The sequence below is a fragment of the Panulirus ornatus genome, chromosome 15 (assembly GCF_036320965.1).
Source record: "Panulirus ornatus isolate Po-2019 chromosome 15, ASM3632096v1, whole genome shotgun sequence".
Classification (NCBI taxonomy): Eukaryota; Metazoa; Arthropoda; class Malacostraca; order Decapoda; family Palinuridae; genus Panulirus; species Panulirus ornatus.
Window position 1 is genome coordinate 28,129,315 of NC_092238.1, and position 18,470 is coordinate 28,147,784.

At 46.0% G+C, this 18,470-nt stretch overlaps 1 protein-coding gene across 1 annotated transcript in view; it reads right to left on the reverse strand.

Annotated features, from left to right (window-relative positions):
- The window catches only part of LOC139753804 (dual 3',5'-cyclic-AMP and -GMP phosphodiesterase 11A-like), a 362,719-nt gene that overhangs the window by 54,368 nt on the left and 289,881 nt on the right, over positions 1 to 18,470 (reverse strand). Inside the window, exons 8-9 of the mRNA XM_071670684.1 lie at positions 14,553 to 14,717; positions 5,004 to 5,304 (exon numbers count right to left, since the gene is read on the reverse strand). Of these exons, the coding sequence (XP_071526785.1) occupies positions 5,004 to 5,304; positions 14,553 to 14,717 (466 nt within the window). The remainder of the gene's footprint in view (positions 1 to 5,003; positions 5,305 to 14,552; positions 14,718 to 18,470) is intronic.

Below are 18,470 nucleotides of genomic sequence, written 5' to 3' on the forward strand. Positions count from 1 at the left end.
AATCATCACCAATTTAGCATCTGCGTTTCTGGAAACTTTGGAAAGCTCCAGACCAGGCCTGGAAAGTATCTAGACGACCTGGAAACTATGTAAAACTCTAGACCTGGCCTGGAAACTATAGAAAGCTCTCTAAATCCAGCCTTTCGAAAATTACTAGATAAAAAAAGAAAAACTCTAGACACGGCCTGGAAATTAGAGAAGGCTCTAGACCCGGCCTGGAAATTAGAGAAGGCTCTAGGCCTGGCCTGGATATAAGAAAAACCTCAAGCACAGTCTCTGGAAGCAATAAAACGTTCTAGAACCGACTTAGAAACTACGGAAAACTCTAGATCTCTCCTGGAAACTAAAGAAAACTCTAAACTCTCCTGGAAAGTACAGAAAACTACGGAAAACTCTAGATCTCTCCTGGAAACTAAAGAAAACTCTAGACCCCTCCTGGAAAGTATAGAAAACTCGAGACCTGGCCTGGAAACTATGGAACGCCCTAAAGCTTACAAGTACTTGGAAACCCTTAAAGAAAACGACAGTAAAGTGAAGTCCAAGTGGCGAACTTTACACGCATTATATACAACGTGGTGAAAAAGAAGTCTTTATCTCATGCACAACAGAAGTGTTGCTACGAACCTATCGTCCTATCTATCGATGTTTATCTATCTATCTATCTATGGGGGTGCTACTGATCTCTGGGGCTGCACCGCGAGAGCAATGCCACCTTCAGCAAAGGTTGTATAATCCTCGTTAATGGTGAGGTGTCCAGTCTCATCCAGGAACCTCCTCACTCCCTAGGGAGTCCATCCTTTCCCTGCGACTGATTGTAACGCAGCCTCGGAGCTGTAGGAGCCCCAGAGAAAGGGGGGGAGGGGGTCCTATTCTCACGTTACCAGTGATGATTTACGGCAGCTTAAGGCTTCAAAGGGCCGCGTGACGTCACCAATGGCCAACCACCACATACATTTGTAACTAAAGTTTTGGATTACAGTTCTCCGAGCGTCTGTATTTCTATAATACAAAAAAGATACAGCTTAAAGCTTTAAGCCTTCATCTGTGTGGGGTTTATGCAACAGGATTTGTTACAGGGACCACTATTTCAGGGGGAAGGACATGAAGTATGAGTCTGGGGGTTTAGGGAAGCATTTTAAAAATACGAGTCTGAGGGGAAGGGTTTGTATCAAGAGGACAAGGAGAAGGAGGAGGAGGAGGAGAAGGAGGAAGAGGAGGAGGAGGAGAAGGAGAAGGAGAAGGAGAAGGAGGCGGAGGAGGAGGAAGAGGAGGAGTGGTGGTAGGCAGTCCAGCCTCTGGCTACAGCTGCTAAGGATCCTCCGGCGCTCCACCAACAGGATTATTAAAGTGCGAGGGGACGGCAAGGCTACCAGCGCCGCCATCCCCTTGTCACACGCACTCATCTTACACCTTACCCTCGGCGGTGGAATGACTCACAGTGAGTTACAACCTCTCTCTCTCTCTCTCTCTCTCTCTCTCTCTCTCTCTCTCTCTCTCTCTCTCTCTCTCTCTCTCTCAAATCCCTGTCAAGTACTTCTCATCACATCCACGCATCACCGGCATGGTTTCGAAGGGGGTGAAAAGTACTTACTGGGGAAAAAAAAACAGAAAAAAAAAGAAATCGTGAATTGCATCCCGTTTTTTTGTATTTAAACTGGTGATATAAGGGTAAGATCTCAGTGACATCGTAAGTATATATTATACAATGACCCGATGGAATTGGGTCAAGGTTCACTGGCAGCAGCAGCAGAAGCACTGCTTCCTACCACTCTACTGTTGTCATTTGGAAACCATAAGCAAGTGGACCCCCCTCTGTCACTCTTAATACTCGAGGCCATTTTGAAATCTGTGAAGTAAGAACTTAGATTTTTTTTCTTTTTCTTCCTCTCCATCTCTCTCCCCTGTAACATTATTTCAGGAGGATGTATCTAAGTTTTCAAAAGGTTTTAATCTCCTCTGAGGATGAATTCTCTTGCTACAGGACTACAGTCTGGCCATTTACAGGTCGGTTGTAAATAAATGTAAATAAACACCATTTTCTCTTTTCCTTTCTTTTTCATTCATGAAGAGGTAAATGGTTTACCTTCCCATATTTTGGGTCCGTAAACTCGGAACATGTTTACTTTATCTGTTCTGATGTCCACTAGGTTCATTCTACATGGCTTGTGATGACCTGGGGATTTAACGTGATAACCTGGGGATTTAACGTGGTGGCCAAGGGATTTAACGTGATGACCTGGGGATTTAACATGGTGAACTAGGGATTTAACGTGATGATCTGGGGATTTGACGTGATGACCTGGGGATTTAACATGGTGGCCTAGGATTTTAACGTGGTGGCCTAGGGATTTAACGTGGTGGCCTAGGATTTTAATGTGGTGGCCTAGGATTTTAACGTGGTGGCCTAGGGATTTAATGTCATGACCCAGGGATTTAACGGGATGACCCAGGGATTTAACGTGGTGACCCAGGGATTTAACATGGTGAACTAGGGATTTAACGTGTTGGCCCAGGGATTTAACATGGTGAACTAGGGATTTAACGTGGTGGCCTAGGATTTTAACGTGGTGGCCTAGGGATTTAATGTGATGACCCAGGGATTTAACGGGATGACCCAGGGATTTAACGTGATGACCCAGGGATTTACCATGATGCACTAAGGATTTAATGTGATGACCAACGAGATGGCCCGAGTATTCGATGTGATACATCCGACTATACAACAGGATTACATTATCACGTCATTAGACACATGAGGATTTATTAAGCAGGATTTACTGTGTGATGGTGTACTTGTATGCTTATTCATATCTTCTCGTTCTGGTATATCTTACAGGAAAATTGTACGACATGGGAAATCTATCCGTAAATTACTACCATATGTCTCTGATGGAGTAATAATAATAATGATAATAATAATGATAATGATAATAACAGTGGTAGTAGTAGTAGTAGTAGTGGTAGATGTAGTAGTGGTGGTGGTGGTAGTAGTAGTAGTAGTAGTAGTAGTAGTAGTAGTAGTAGTAGTAGTAGTAGTAGTAGTAGTAGTGGGAATAACAGGAGTAGTAGCAATAATAATAATAATAATAATAATAATAATAATAATAATAATAATAATAATAATAATAATAATCACGAAACCAGACCAAGAATTCCATTGAATTTCAAGAACCTGCATGAACACAAAAGAGAAAAAAAGAAACATGAACGGAAAAAAGAAATGTTTTACGCCTCAGACATAAACAATGAAAGAATACCAAACTCTTGCTAGGGCAAGACTGATCATCCTCCTGAAGGAGGAGGAGGAGGAGGAGGAGGAGGAGGAAGAGGAAGAAGAAGAGGAAGAGGAAGAGGAGGAGGAAGAGGAGAAGAAGAAACCTGTCAAGTACATCCACCACTGTCTGTCGTCTTGCAAATGAGGCATCTGTTCATGGAATATATCGTGTCTTATTTTTCCCCTCCTCTTCCACAATGAGGGAGTCATGAGCTGAAGACATTCGTAAATGAGGCGGATGAGCTGCGAGCCATGATGAAGTGACACACACACACACACACACACACACAGACACACACACACACACACTCCTGCTTAACGAGACGCCCTGCTTCTGGGGTGGGAAGAGGAGACAGTCATGCACCGCGGACGAGGTCATGATTCGGGGCTCGAGAGAGAGAGAGAGAGAGAGAGAGAGAGAGAGAGAGAGAGAGAGAGAGAGAGAGAGAGAGAGAGAGAGAGAGAGAGAGAGAGGGACGTCCGAACGAAGTGGTGGTTTAGCGGCACGGGAGTGGAAATGGGGGCGTAGGTCGACCATTCTCTTGAAAGAAAGAAGAAAAAAAAGGAGAACAGAGGGGTAACTGCACTGCATTCCACACCACAGAAGAGGCAGGGTCGTACATACGAGAGCCTTTTTATGTAAACCCAACACAGAAGGAACCAGGTAAGGGTTTAATGGGGATCGAACCTATTGAGACGTTGCGTAGCCAACCTCAGAGGATTCAATTCCCTATCCAATCTATTCTCACCCTACGAGTTTGCCCGAGTCTGATGCTGTTATCTGATGGTTTAAGAAATGACTGGGACTGGAGGGGAAAATTGCTATTTACAGCCCTCCACCTTGTTTCCTACATGCACCACGTAACAAAGGGTTATCGATGTATGTCAGAATGGACGACCCGCGTCATCGCAAGCGTTTAACAAGATCAGTTTAATCTGATCTGGGGGAAAGAGGAAACCGAGGGTGAACGAAAGAGAACAATAAAATGGTCTTGATTCTTACGGGATAATTCTGAGGACGTAACTTTGTGGGTTAATTTTTCGCTGAAAGAGAGAAATTCAGGTAATAAGTCAGAGGGACAACAGGTTGTTCTCCTGAGAGAGAGAGAGAGAGAGAGAGAGAGAGAGAGAGAGAGAGAGAGAGAGAGAGAGAGAGAGAGAGAGAGAGAGAGAGTTGAAACGCGTTAATCTATCCACGAACTGTCTAAGATTCACGGATGATTTGCATAATACACTTTACATATATTCGCCATTTCTCGCATTAGCGAGGACGCGTCAAAAACAGACAACTGAGCCTTACAGGGAAAAATCCTCACTTGGCCACTTTCACCGTTCCTTGTTTTGGAAGGAACATTTCTGCCATCAATAAACCCAGTAAGCCAGAGGTCTGAGCGAGTCAAAGTCATCAATGAACTGGGCAAAGTCATCAATGAACGAGTCAAAGTCATCAATGAACTGGGCAAAGTCATCAATGAACGGGTCAAAGTCATCAATGAACGAGTCAAGGTCATCAATGAACGAGTCAAAGTCATCAATGAACGGGTCAAAGTCATCAATGAACGGGTCAAAGTCATCAATGAACGAGGCAAAGTCATCAATGAACCAGGAAAGTTAAGTGTGTTAGAAACCGACCTCAAGAGTCATGAGTGATCCCCTGGAAGCAGAGTGTCTCACAACCTGACGTTAACGGTCTGCACCGAACCCTTGACAGAAACGTAATGACACTGACCTTCGAGACGAGGACCTTCTTGCCGGCGCTGGTGCTCTGGACGATGAAGAGGGAGGCCCCGTCGGCACACAGCAGGAGGCTGAGGTTGACGATAATCTTGTGCGTCAGCCCTTTCAGGTCCAGGTCGTTGGCGATGTCCTTGACGATGTCCAGGAAGAAGTCCTTCTCGTCCTGCGACCTCAGCTGCTTCTTCCGGTCGAGGGTGATGCTCTCGAAGCGAGGGAGTCGAACCTTCGACTCGATCAGGAGGCAGAGCATGTAGTTGGAGGAGGGAGGGAGGGAGCTGTACTTTCTCATCGCCCTGAAGGGTTGGTGAAGAAGGGCGTTATGACAAATGATAAATGAGCCAATAACCAGACCCACGCCTCCCTTCGTAAGGCGCCCCCCCCTTCGTCGTCAAGACTAAATGGCGTTACGTGTGACCCTGTGTCATGTAAACACAAGTAACTTTAAGCTACGATTCTGGTAATGGAAATGTAACAAATTTTACCTTAGCAAGTGAAACTCTTGAGTTAATCTCATGTAATTATGGCATCAAAGAAATAATGTCATTCTACTGAGATATTATAATCTGATGTGCCATAGACTTTGTCTTTTAATCTAATGACTTCAGTCGACAATACAGTGTAAAGATACGAACCTCTGAGTAGACTTGCAGGTTATTTTCAACGGAAACTTCTAGCGATCTATCACATGTGAGACTACATATTCATGCTGTATGGTCTAGAGAAGAACGAGAGTAACACACACACACACATATATATAGGATGAAAGTCAAGAGAGAAAGCCGAGTCGTTGGGTCGGTTCCTCACGTAAAAAAAAAAGGAGAGATCGACAAGGGATGAGGATGTAAGATCACGAAACGACACGGAACAAGTCAGTACAGCAGTTAACCACGACGAACACAGCTCGGAGGATAGAACAGTTAGGCCGGAAAAAAAAACAAGGTCACACACTTCCAAGAACAGACGTGGTTACGCTTGAGGAGTTAAGATACACAGGAACTGGCGAGCATTCATATACCTGTATGGTACCGGATGGCAAACATACACATTGATATGAAGGGGTCGACATACGCGTCCTTGGTGACGTATGGCATACATAAATACATCAGTATGATAGAGGGATGAAAGGGAAAATGAAATACAGGCACTAGCAAACATTCAAACATTCTGTATGGGGGGACATGGCATCCATACACTTTCGTATACTAAAGGCTGGTTCGTGTACATATATATATGATTATATAATGATTATATAATGATGCTCATATGTACGACGAAAGCTTATATATACACACATATACATGATCTTATGCTGTGGGTTGGCGTTACATATACATGCCATGAGGGTTGGCATGCATACACACATCCTTGTCCATGACGGCTTCCATACAGACATACATTTAAGTGTCATGAAGAATGGCACAACTATACACATTCATGTACTGATGAAGGCTGGCATACACAGAAATGTTCATGACATGATGTATAGTGGAATACACAAATTCATACACTCATACACACTCACAATGGCTGGTATATATATACATATATGTACACTGGATGTGATATGGTTTGGGTAGGATCACATACAAACACACATACACACAAAATGATACTTGATTAAGGCTGGTTATATACATATATCATCTGTATGACGTTAGTGTGTACATATACACATGTATCATGAGAAAGCAGATCTCATACATACATAAACACATACACATACATATTCTTTAATACGTAGGCTGCCACACATATGTATATACCTTGTATATACCTTCATCACAAAGCCAGTTACAAATGCATCGAAAAAAGGACAGCTCTACAAGATGGTCATAGGAAAGTCTTGTTAGAAACACGTCTACAGACAGAAACGTCTTTCTTGAAACGCCACAGCCACAGATAAGGGGATTCTAGTCAAATATACAACAGCCACAGACAGGTGATTCATGCCAGGTATACGACAATCACAGATAATGGAGTCTTGTCAGAAAGAGCCATGGACAGTGGAGTCTCGTAAAAAATACCAGAGCCACAGGCAGAGGGGTTACGTCATGAATACCACAAACACAGAGGGTTGAATCATACCAAAAACACCACAGAGACAGGCAGAAGAATCGTGTCAGAGGCACAAACAAAGACGGAGAAGTCTCGTGTCAAACTCCACAAACACAGACGAGAGATTCGCCTCAGAAACATCACAGCCACAGACAGAAGAGTCTTGACAATTACACACACCACAGCCGTAGACAGAAGGATCATTTCAGCTACACCACAGCCACAGACAAGAGTCATATCAAAAAGCACCACAGCCACAGACAGAAGAGTCTTGCTCGAAGCACAGCCACAGACAGAAGAGTCTTGCTCGAAGCACAGCTACAGACAAAGTCATGTCACGAAGCAACAACCACAGACGGAAGTCAAACACCACCAATCACAGACACAGAGGAGGAGGAGGAAGAAAACATCGCCAGGAACACGACAGCCACAGACAGAGGGGAGAGCCAAGTCATGAACACCAAAGCCCACTGACACGACAGACGAACCACAGGAGGTTCCTCCTCACGTCACGACACAAGCAGAGGGCGGCAAAAGGTACTAGAAACTCTCCCTAAAGCCGACTCTCTCTCTCTCTCAGTGTCGTCAGCTGATCACACTATGTCGTATGATGTCCCCCTGGTCAAACAACAGGCCAATCCCACTGTGTCTCTGACATTACTGTAGCATCTATAACTTTCTGGGGACGGAGTGGAGGGCGGGAGGGAAGATTACCCACGTATCTCCTCTACGTGTCGTAATAAGTGACAAAAAAAAAAAGAAAAAAGAAAAAGAGATGAGGGCCGGGAGTGGAATGGAAGGGGCTGATAACATCTTCCCCTCCAGTACCATCACTTCCGAAAATTAGGAACTGAAGAAGGAGCCAAAAGACGAATTTTGTTTACCCCTCAGTGGCTCAGCTGACTGTTTTCTAGCGCTACATCGCTAATGAGGGAAAGACGAGGAAGGGAGCAAAGCAAAACAAGGGGGATGAGGGGGGGGGGATCCATTTGTGTTGTATTCTAATATATTACGAGACACGGAATATATCGGTCACCTGCGGCTGAGCGAGGGACATCACACTCCACTACTGCATCCAAAGCACAAAGCACTCTAAAAGAAGTCTAATAGGGTGGAAGCAGAGATTCTTCTCTCTCTTTTATCCTTAGCCAGCAAGCAAAACAGCCTCCAGAGCTGGGATGGTTTAGTTCAAATGCGACAGTGGGCGCTGTGTGTGTAAGTGTGTGTGTAGCTAGCAAGCTCAGACTGCCATACCTGTGCTCTCTCTCTTTCTTTCTCTCTCTCTCTCTCTCTTTCTCTCTGACCTTAAGGCCGGTGAGTTTAAGGAAGACTCAACACCCTTTGTTTACGAACCCTCTGGAGGGGAGAAAGGAGAGAGTGTGAGTTTCGTGGGTCCTGGCCACTAGGCTTCTCCTAGTATCATCTATGATCACTAGTAACTAAAAAAATAAGCCAAAAAAATTATATTCCTTCGTTTAACATCCTTCTTTGTACAATAAATCACACATCATATATATATATATATATATATATATATATATATATATATATATATATATATATATATATGTATTACAGTGATGCGCGTGATCCAAGTATTTGCTCAAAACCACAGGGATAAATGATTTCATTTCTCTGCTCTAATCTGAAGATAAGATTTTACACGAATGCACTCTAAGACTTTCCGTGATTCATTTTCCTCGTGGCTATCAGCAAATACACATATGCATAAATATATATATTCTTTTATTCATCTATAACAGTCCCATGTCCTCTTTCTATGAAAAGAATCCAGGTTTTACCTAAGGTCTCTTCTTTCCAGAGGCTTCTACACCTAAAGGATGCGCTACTTCCAGTTGCAAGGAACTGTGGACACCTTCAGAGTGAAAAGCACTTTCACAAGACACAGACTCGTCAAAGGTGACTTTTCACTCGTGGTGTAACCTCATGCTGGTGGAGTCCGGTAACACCTTTATATACATATATACCACAAGCACTCAATGATAAACACGAACACAGATAATTACCACGAACCACTATCATCAACACTCAGTATTATCAGCAGTAATCATTATTATCATATATATGGACCATGGAGAAAATAATACCTTCAAAGGTCACAAAATAATCTCGGGTGAAGTAGGCTTGACATGGCTCGCGAGCACTGCACATTAAATAATATAAACCACCTTGATATTGCTAGATTCCCGGCCGTAAATATTTCATATTTCTCTTATGTTTTCCGCCGCTGAGCTAGCTGACATGTAAGGCCATATTCTCCCGGGGGAGGAGAGAGACATTGTCTGTGTTTCGGGTAAGCTGAAATCATGGCGAGGATTGCAGTACGTCAGTCAGTGTTGCACTCGTGCATATTTCATCTCGGGGGCGAGAGAAATCCACGACACGAATATTAACTTCGTAATTTTGGAATAACTGGAGCATTTAATGTCCCCCAGTATTCCCTGAGGTAGTTATTACCCTACAGTATCATCTGGCAGAGTGAAATTAAATGACAAGTGTTCGATCCGTTTGAGAGTACTTGGCAGTTCGCTAAGCGACCGCTCGAGTCACATCCGACAAACTCAACCACAAATGTAATTTGGTTTAGCACTTCAGAAATCTGCCGAAACAAAATACTGTACCTTAAGTAGAAATACGAAAAGAATCCTTGTTTTTGCATTTGTTGATAATATGGCAGCACAAGCTGCAGTAGCTGGCCAATGTTCTGGGTAAGGTAAATACTGTAAATGGGTATTAGTTTTGGCCAAGAGTTGAACACCGTTGCCATGACACTCCTAGCTAACCCATACTGGGAAAACACACCACGTTTCCCAGGAAGGTTTGGCCGAGAGTCATGGAAATCCTCGACCTCTCGTTAACACGACCTGTGCTTCGTATGAAAAAGGTACGATCGTCACTGAGGTTAAATTAATCAATTACGCAGGTTATTTGGAGAGTAATAGTCATATATGTATCCATTAAGTCATCACAGTGGTTTTAAACGTTTTGTTCAAGGTTATGATGGAAGCACAATCTCGTTTGCATGTAAGACGATATTATCTAAGGTTACAGCTGTCATAAATCGTATGCAAATGCAGGAGTCAAATGAATCCGATTAAAGAGTAAATGGAAAGTCGAGACGTCAACTTTGAGTAGTTTGAGCTCAGGGCGTGCGTGTGGCAGGCCTGGGTTCACCAGCATCTGCTGTGTGTATCTTGGGTTCTACGTCCCCACAGGCACCACATGCAGGTTCAGTCTTCGCCACTTGCTGCTACACCTCCCCTCCTGGCTCTTCATGCCTTGACAAGCACAACAGGAAAAGCAAGGGCTACGTTTTTCTGACTCATTCAACCCCGGATATTGTTTTGCCGGTCTGGCGATCTTCTCTCACCATCTCTCATACCTCCAGCGTCTGTCCTCTTAAATGGATTGCCTTTCTGCTCTCAGGGGAGAACTAATTCAGTGTTGGTTTTCGTCGAGATAAAGCGAACACCAACAGCCTGCTGGAACTATTTGTAGTCTTTGTGATAATCAATTTTTCTTATCAAAGCGTAAATATAGGTTTAATGATAAGATAATCAATTTCCTTTTAGTCTCTCGTCTGCCAGTTATGGATGGGTCTCACTTAGGTCATCTGACGAGAGGGAATTGCCACTATGACCCCAAACAACCATCTATTACTTGTTCTACGACTATCATTTGAATCAGTTGAGGCTCTCTGTTCTGTACCTGCTTCCCACTACATTTTCGAGTTTTGCATATCTATCTCTAATTTACTCGACAAAAGTTAAATAAGGTAGAGCACACTGAGGAAGCATGTTTCGAACCCTCGCCATCTGGCTTCGAACTCAAGCGTTCCCTCGTGGCAGGCATCCATACAAGTTTCCACTCGTGTATCACTCGCTCTCAAAGAGTGATCAACCTGCTGCTTGCTGTTGCTGTCGCTGCAGGAGACACTCTCCCACTTTGATCTCATACAACTTGTGATACACTTAACGGAGAATAACCCCAACGAGCAAGATTCGACTCGTGGGTGGCGAGTGAAGCCGCTCGAATCGGTATGATTCGGCAGCTGGCTTCCCCCAGAACTAATGGGGAGTAATTCTCTAGATCATTTAGAAGCATAGAACTTTCCCACTGGAACTGGCAGTTCCATGATACTACTTTCTCGGTGACGATGGGAAATCTGAGTCTCATTTACTTTAGGATTGGATTGGATTATAGAATCTAGGCCTATAAGCCAAGCACTGGAACTTCTAAAGGCTATTCAGCGCTCTTACTTACGCTAGGTCGAAAGATTCTTTCCATGACAATAAACGTCTACCCAAATTCTTTTTTTTTCTGCTGGGGATTAAAAAACTTTTCCAATCCATCTGTCGGGTAATCAGAAATGTTCTCGTCGTCTCTACCACTCTGACAACAGAAACTCCACCAATCTTTCCGAGATATGAAAAAAAAAATTCATCTCACGTCTTTTCCATTCTCTAGGTACGTATCCATCCACCTTTCGGAAATTTCTCTTGATGGTTAATCAACCACACTACCTTCGCCTGAACTATTCTTCGTCTCGTCTCATCCTTAAAATATCTTCTCCGGCTCCTCCAACTCTCCACGCCTGTCTAAGCTTAAAATAGCCCCACTTCACCGCCTGCTTCAGGAAATTGAAGGTGTATATCTACAGCGCTTCACAAGGGATCCATGGACACGTCCGCTGGGTCGCTTTCTCTCTAGAATCGAGAGTACGAAATTGCTCCTTCTCTCTTGCTCATGTCACTTTCTGCAACATCCGCTATTCCTGGAATTCTATCGCCAACTCCGATCGCCTAACAAGACGTCGGCCCCTGTCCTTGACGGCACTCCACGTATGCTCCAGCATCCCCACAACCTCATTACTGGTCGCCCTGCCTGCCGCTCCTTACCCCAGGAGAGCTCTTCCTCCACTCCTCTCACTCGGAGGTCCTGCTGAGCATGATCTATAACCGCAGGTCTCCTCTCACTGCAAGGTTTCAATGCCCACGTAACCTTCAGGTGAGGGTCATTTTCGCGCTGTTTCTCCCACTCTAAAAGGTCTGTCATCATCGGGTGGCGTTCCACAGAAAACAGGAGTCCCTCTACTGTTGATCATCACGTTAAATTCGCTTCACGGATCATATAACTCATTGGTGAAGGCCTCTCTTAATTTCCCTGTCTGTCTCCTAAAACCTTTGTCTCTCATATCATTACCGCTGACCCAGATGCTTCTAAAGCTATCTATTCATCCGGTTCCATAGGCAGTATTGTTTAGAAAGTGGTTTCCTCATGCTGACAACTTGTCCTTTGTGTGGTTCTCTTACATGTGTCTCACTCCGTCGTAACCACTCATTTCTTCGTCATGCCCACTCCAGCTTAATAATGACCCCCCTCCCACCACCACCACCTTTTCAGGCCGTCTTTTACCCACAGATCTCTCTTTAGCCCAACTTTTAGGTCTGCGTCATGAAGACAACGGTCGTTGTGGGCGGCAAACAGCGCCTCGGTGTTCAGGGGGCACTAGCCAGACGCGCAGCCAAAATTAACTTCGATATTTTTACCACTGTTGCCTCCGGTTCTCATTCAAGCTGTGTCTCGGTTTCCTAATCCTTCATTTCAACACTCTTGTGACTCGGTGATCCACGCTTCAGCTCCTGGCTTTATATATAACTCGACCTCAGCACGCTGGAGCCCATGATAAGAGAGCACTCATAACTTGCACATCTCCATTTCCAACCTTTTTATACAATCTCTTATTATGACATCCTGATCTACGAAACACTATTTTCAGGTGGTTTTTTTTTTTAGTCTGCCGATCGCCAAAAATTACGTCTTGGCTAACTGGTGAACGTGATAGGTGAACAGGAGGAATTACCTTCTTTCCTCGAACAGCTAAAGCTGTGGCATTCTCTTCCTCTCCTCGTCTTTCCTTCTTCCTACTCGTATCTCAACCTTCAGCAGTCAGGTCTAGCTAGAAACATCTTTAAAGTCCAGCTCAGTATCTTCATCCTTTCCTTTACATCCGACATGGCCTTAATAGGGCCATGTTTGGCCCTTGTCAAGTCGGTCACAAGTCAAAAAAGAAGAATAAATATATATATATATACTTCTTCACTGATCTTCCCCTCCCTCCCCCAGGCTATCCAGATTCACACCAGCTTCTAATCTTTTCATCCGTTTCTCAACTTTAACCCTCTCCTCTTCTTTCTCCTCCCTCACCCCTGGGGGGAAGGGGGGATTTATGGTCTTCCCCCCACCAAACACCCCCATCCCGTTCCGGCAGCACTGTGCAAGCAATTCCCGGCCTCCTGAACATTCCTCTCCTAGTAATGCTGGTTTCTCCTTGGACATCCCCATCCCCCAACCCTGCTCCCTCCTGCATGGATTACAAAGACCCACCTCACTATCCGGACTCCCTTCCTTTCCTCCCCCTACCCACCTCCCAACCTCACTGCCTCCTCTTCTGTCAGTCTGGTTTCCATTTCCCCTCCTCCTCCCTCCTCTCCTCGACTCCTCCCTCCAGGCTATGTAGGGAGGAGGCCCTGCTTCATACTCCTTTATACCTGCTCCTCTATTATGATCCTCATTTAAAAGTTTTTACAATCGGGATGGTTTTCTTGACTCCAGAACCAGCCCCTAATTTTAACCTTTCCAACCTTTTTTTTTTTCCTTCTTTTCTCATTTCTCTTCAACCTCGCTCGCGTTTATTCTCTGCCACTCAATTTATTCGTCAGCCTTTCAACACTAAATATTCTCTGGCGGTTATAGTCTCCTCTGCAGTAAAGATGCCTGGTGGAGACGTTCCCACAAATATTCTTGTGTTCCTAATCGAGGTTACCCTGTGGAATATCTGCCCGAGTTCTTCACGCGTCGGCCACTCGCTTGTCTTCACACCCATACAAACATGGCTATCTATTCTTTCTACTGTGTTCCATAACATTCCCTATAATGATTACCTAATACTTATTCTTCACGTTTCAAAGCTCTGCTGAAACATTCTGGTCTCTCTTTCGTCTCCAAGACGATTCAAACTTTAGCTCAAAGGTATCAATCTCATCTTTATACAATCAAATAGTCTTATAAATGGTTCGATTCCATTAAGGAGCTTCCGAGTCCTTCTCTCGTCCGCTTCACTAACCTTGTCTCTGAGACATATCACTCATGACTACGTCTCTCACCATGGTTGTGATCCACACAATTAATCTACTTCGAAGTCACTCCGAGCGGTCCCTTGGCAGACTTTGAGCGAGTGGTCTTTGACAGACTCGTATGGAACCTTCAAAAGCCTCCATACGGTCTATAAGGGCTCCCATGTGACCTCTGGCTGCCTCGAACGGTCCCTAACAGACCAATGTAGTCAATGAACAATCCCTTCCTCCCTTGTGGTCTTTGACAGACCCCTCCCCCCCAGTGTGGCCCGTGGCGGGACCCCCCTTGTGGTCCATGACAGACCTAACCCCATGTGTTCCCCACTCACCTGAAGCTGCTTCTCCTGGCTTCAGCCGCCGCCGACGCCGCCGAAGGCTCGTAGGTCCTGAAGACCGACTTGCTCTTGGACTTGGCGAAGTTGTGGCGGAGGTACTTTTTCGAGTTGGAGCGCCGGTGCTTGGCGTCGTCATCGTTGAAGAGCGTGTCCGTGATTCTGGAAAAGCAGCGCGGGGGAAAATGAGCGATCGCAAGGCAATTAATTCCTAAGTCGCACAAAAAAAAATGAAGCATTTATCATAATACATCTTGCAGAGAGAGAGAGAGAGAGAGAGAGAGAGAGAGAGAGAGAGAGAGAGAGAGAAGTACTCTCTCTCTCTCTCTCTCTCTCTCTCTCTCTTCCAGGCAGACATCATTCTTTTCGCTCTTCCAAAGCACCTTGCCCAAACGCCCACCAGGACAATAAGGTTTAGAACAACAGACAATAACCTCATAACTGGACGAAGAAAAGACTCCCTCTCCTTCACGTAACTATAAACTTACCCACATGTTTTCCCATTCTCTGGGCGTACTTGGGGTAAAACTTTCGCCATTTACAACGAACATGGTCCGCATTAGGAGGATATTTAGTCGTCCTCCAGTCTCTGGCATATATGTGTCTGAACCAGGAGAATTATTCATAGCTGGGTCTTGATCGTATTACCGGAACCTCCTTGCGTTCAATTTAGAGAATTCAATTCTTTGCCTCGGTCTCGTCTCGTTCACAGGAGACGATGAGCCGCGAGATGTGGCAAGTTAGGTGAGGGCCAGCGATGGCGTTGCCTCGATCAAGACGAGGAACAGTGACGTCCAGTCGAAGAAGAAGAAGAAGAAGAAGAAGGAGAAGAAGAAGAAGAAGAAGAAAAGGAGGAGGAGGAGGAGGAAGACTGGCGTAAAAGTAAGACGAATCTCTTACAGCAAAGCGACTGGTCGACTTCGATCGGGGAATGAGATCCTGATGGAATAGATTCTGACAGGAAGTTGGAGATTCCATTTAACATGAAGATAGTCTCGTGTGTGTGTGTGCGTGTGTGGGTGTGTGTGTGTGTGTGTGTGTGTGTGTGTGTGTGTGTGTGTGTGTGTGTGTGTGTGTGTCCCGTAGGAGGACGCGAAGGGAGCAATGGTCCTCTTGTGTCTCCCACCCGATCCAGGTCGTCCCTCCCCAACAGCCTTTAGTCTCCAGACTGACACCTGAAGGTAGTCGGGGGTGCAATGTATACGCCTCAGGGAACCAGTTAGTCTCAGACGACGCAAACAACACCTGGACGATTGTTTGTACGCCTCAAGGAACCAGTTAGTCTCAGACGACGCAAACAACACCTGGACGATTGTTCGTACGCCTCAGGGAACCAGTTAGTCTCAGACGACGCAAAGCAACACTTGGACGATTGTTTGGAATACCTATTACTACCGCAGGTACTGCTGATAGATGGATAGATCAGTAGACACACAGACAGGCAGAGACAGATAGATAGATATTTAGATAATTGGGGGAACCAAACTATCTTTTCCGATTGTGGAATATTTAAGAATTTTGTAATACTGGGTTTTCTGACTGGCGTCCGTCTTCTTCATTATGGAAGGACGTAATTTCTATCGACTGCATGTCCCGTTGGGTGAGAATCCCGATAAGACAAAGGGCAACCTCATGAGCTGGTCCGGGGTTCTCACGTGACCAGTGACGTGTCAGAGGTCAGGGTGACGAAGCGACCGGCACACACGCTCATCGACCAGTCGGCGACGACCCCTTTTACGACGTCATGGATGACGTAACGCGCGTCGGGGGGGGGGGGGGGGTTCCCTGCCGCAAGCAACTCTTTCTCTCTGTCCTTAAAAACTCTCTCTCTCTCTCTCTCTCTCTCTCTCTCTCTCTCTCTCTCTCTCTCTCTCTCTCTCTCTCTCTCTCGTTTCAGTGGGACAAGAGTCCCGGGTAAGCCACCATCCTTCGAGGACACGGCGTCCCATGCGCACCTCGAGGTCAACTTGTGTAACTCACGTATGCACAACGAGTGTATGTACACACACACCCACACACGCACACACACACATACACACACACACACACGCACACCCACGCGCACACACACACACACACACACACACACACACACACACACACATATCCCAAGGGATGGGATTGGACAAGAATGTTACTGTCACTCCTGCGTGCCGAAGAAGGCGCCTAAGAGGGACGCGAGTGGAATAGGGAGCGATGGAAATCCTCCCCTCCTGTATTCTCACCTTTCCCAGCCTCTCAGTATATCTTCCCCCGACACACCCTGGAATACACTGACGCACACCATGGAATACACTGACGCACACCCTGGAATACACTGACGCATACCCTGGGATCCACTGACGCACACCCTGGAATACACTGACGCACACCCTGGAATACACTGACGCACACCCTGGAATACACTGACGCACACCCTGGAATACACTGACGCATACCCTGGGATACACTGACGCACACCCAGGAATACACTGACGCACACCCTGGAATACACTGACGCACAAGTGCCATCCACCACCCAGGGCACGAGTCACGTGACGAGGGTGGCATCCTTCCAGGGGAGGAAGTGGTTGGCACCGCTTAGGGTAGGAGACTCGACATCACAACGAACATAAAAGACATTCAAGAAGAAGAAGAAGAAGAAGTCGACCCAAGACGTGTAAGATTCGACGTGAGGTTACGGTGACCCATTCTGACCTCGGCTGACGGTGGGAGTCTACGATTTTACTTGTCTAGTACCAAGCACGCGTGGGGGGGAAGTGGTAGTTAGGGGAGGAGGGTAATTAGAGTCGACAAAAAAGGGTAATTGGGGGTAGGGGGTAAATACAGTCAACAAAAGCGTAGTTGAAGGGGTAGAGTGCACAAATGCGTAGTTGAGGGGTAGGGGGGTACATAAGAGTCGACAAAAGCGTAGTTGGGGGAGGGGGTAAACAGAGTCGTCAAAAGCGTACTTGGTAGAGCGAGAGTAAACAGGGAGGGAGGGGGTAAACAGAGTCGTCAAAAGCGTACTTGGTAGAGCGAGAGTAAACAGGGAGGGAGGGTAAACAGAGTCGTCAAAAGCGTACTTGGTAGAGCGAGAGTAAACAGGGGGGGGGGTAAACAGAGTCGTCAAAAGCGTACTTGGTAGAGCGAGAGTAAACAGGGAGGGGGGGTTAAACAGAGTCGTCAAAAGCGTACTTGGTAGAGCGAGAGTAAACAGGGAGGGAGGGGGTAAAGAGAGTCGTCAAAAGCGTACTTGGTAGAGCGAGAGTAAACAGGGAGGGAGGGTAAACAGAGTCGTCAAAAGCGTACTTGGTAGAGCGAGAGTAAACAGGGAGGGAGGGTAAACAGAGTCGTCAAAAGCGTACTTGGTAGAGCGAGAGTAAACAGGGAGGGAGGGGGTAAACAGAGTCGTCAAAAGCGTACCTGGTAGAGCGAGAGTAAACAGGGAGGGAGGGTAAACAGAGTCGTCAAAAGCGTACTTGGGAGAGCGGGGGTAAACAAACTCGACGCAAACACTTTTGTTTTCAAGATGATAAAGTCCTTGGAGGTATGTGAATACTTCGTCGGTAATTACAGAGGCGGGAAGCCCGGAAGTGGCTAGAGGTTCGAAGGTGTTAAGCCAGCCAACGTCAGGCGTGGCGACACTTTTTCGCCAAACACCTGAAGTGGTAACGCTGCGCAGCGCTCTCGCTCGCGTGTGTGGCGACACTTTCTCGCCAAACACCCGACGTGGTAACGCTGCGCAGCGCTCTCTCTCGCGCGTGTGGCGACATTTTCTCGCCAACAGCCGAAATGGTAACGCTGCGCAGCGCTCTCTCTCTCTCGTGTCTGGCGACATTTTCTCGCCAACAGCCGAAATGGTAACGCTGCGCAGCGCTCTCTCTCGCGTGTGTGGCGACACTTTCTCGCCAAACAACCAAAATGGTAACGCTG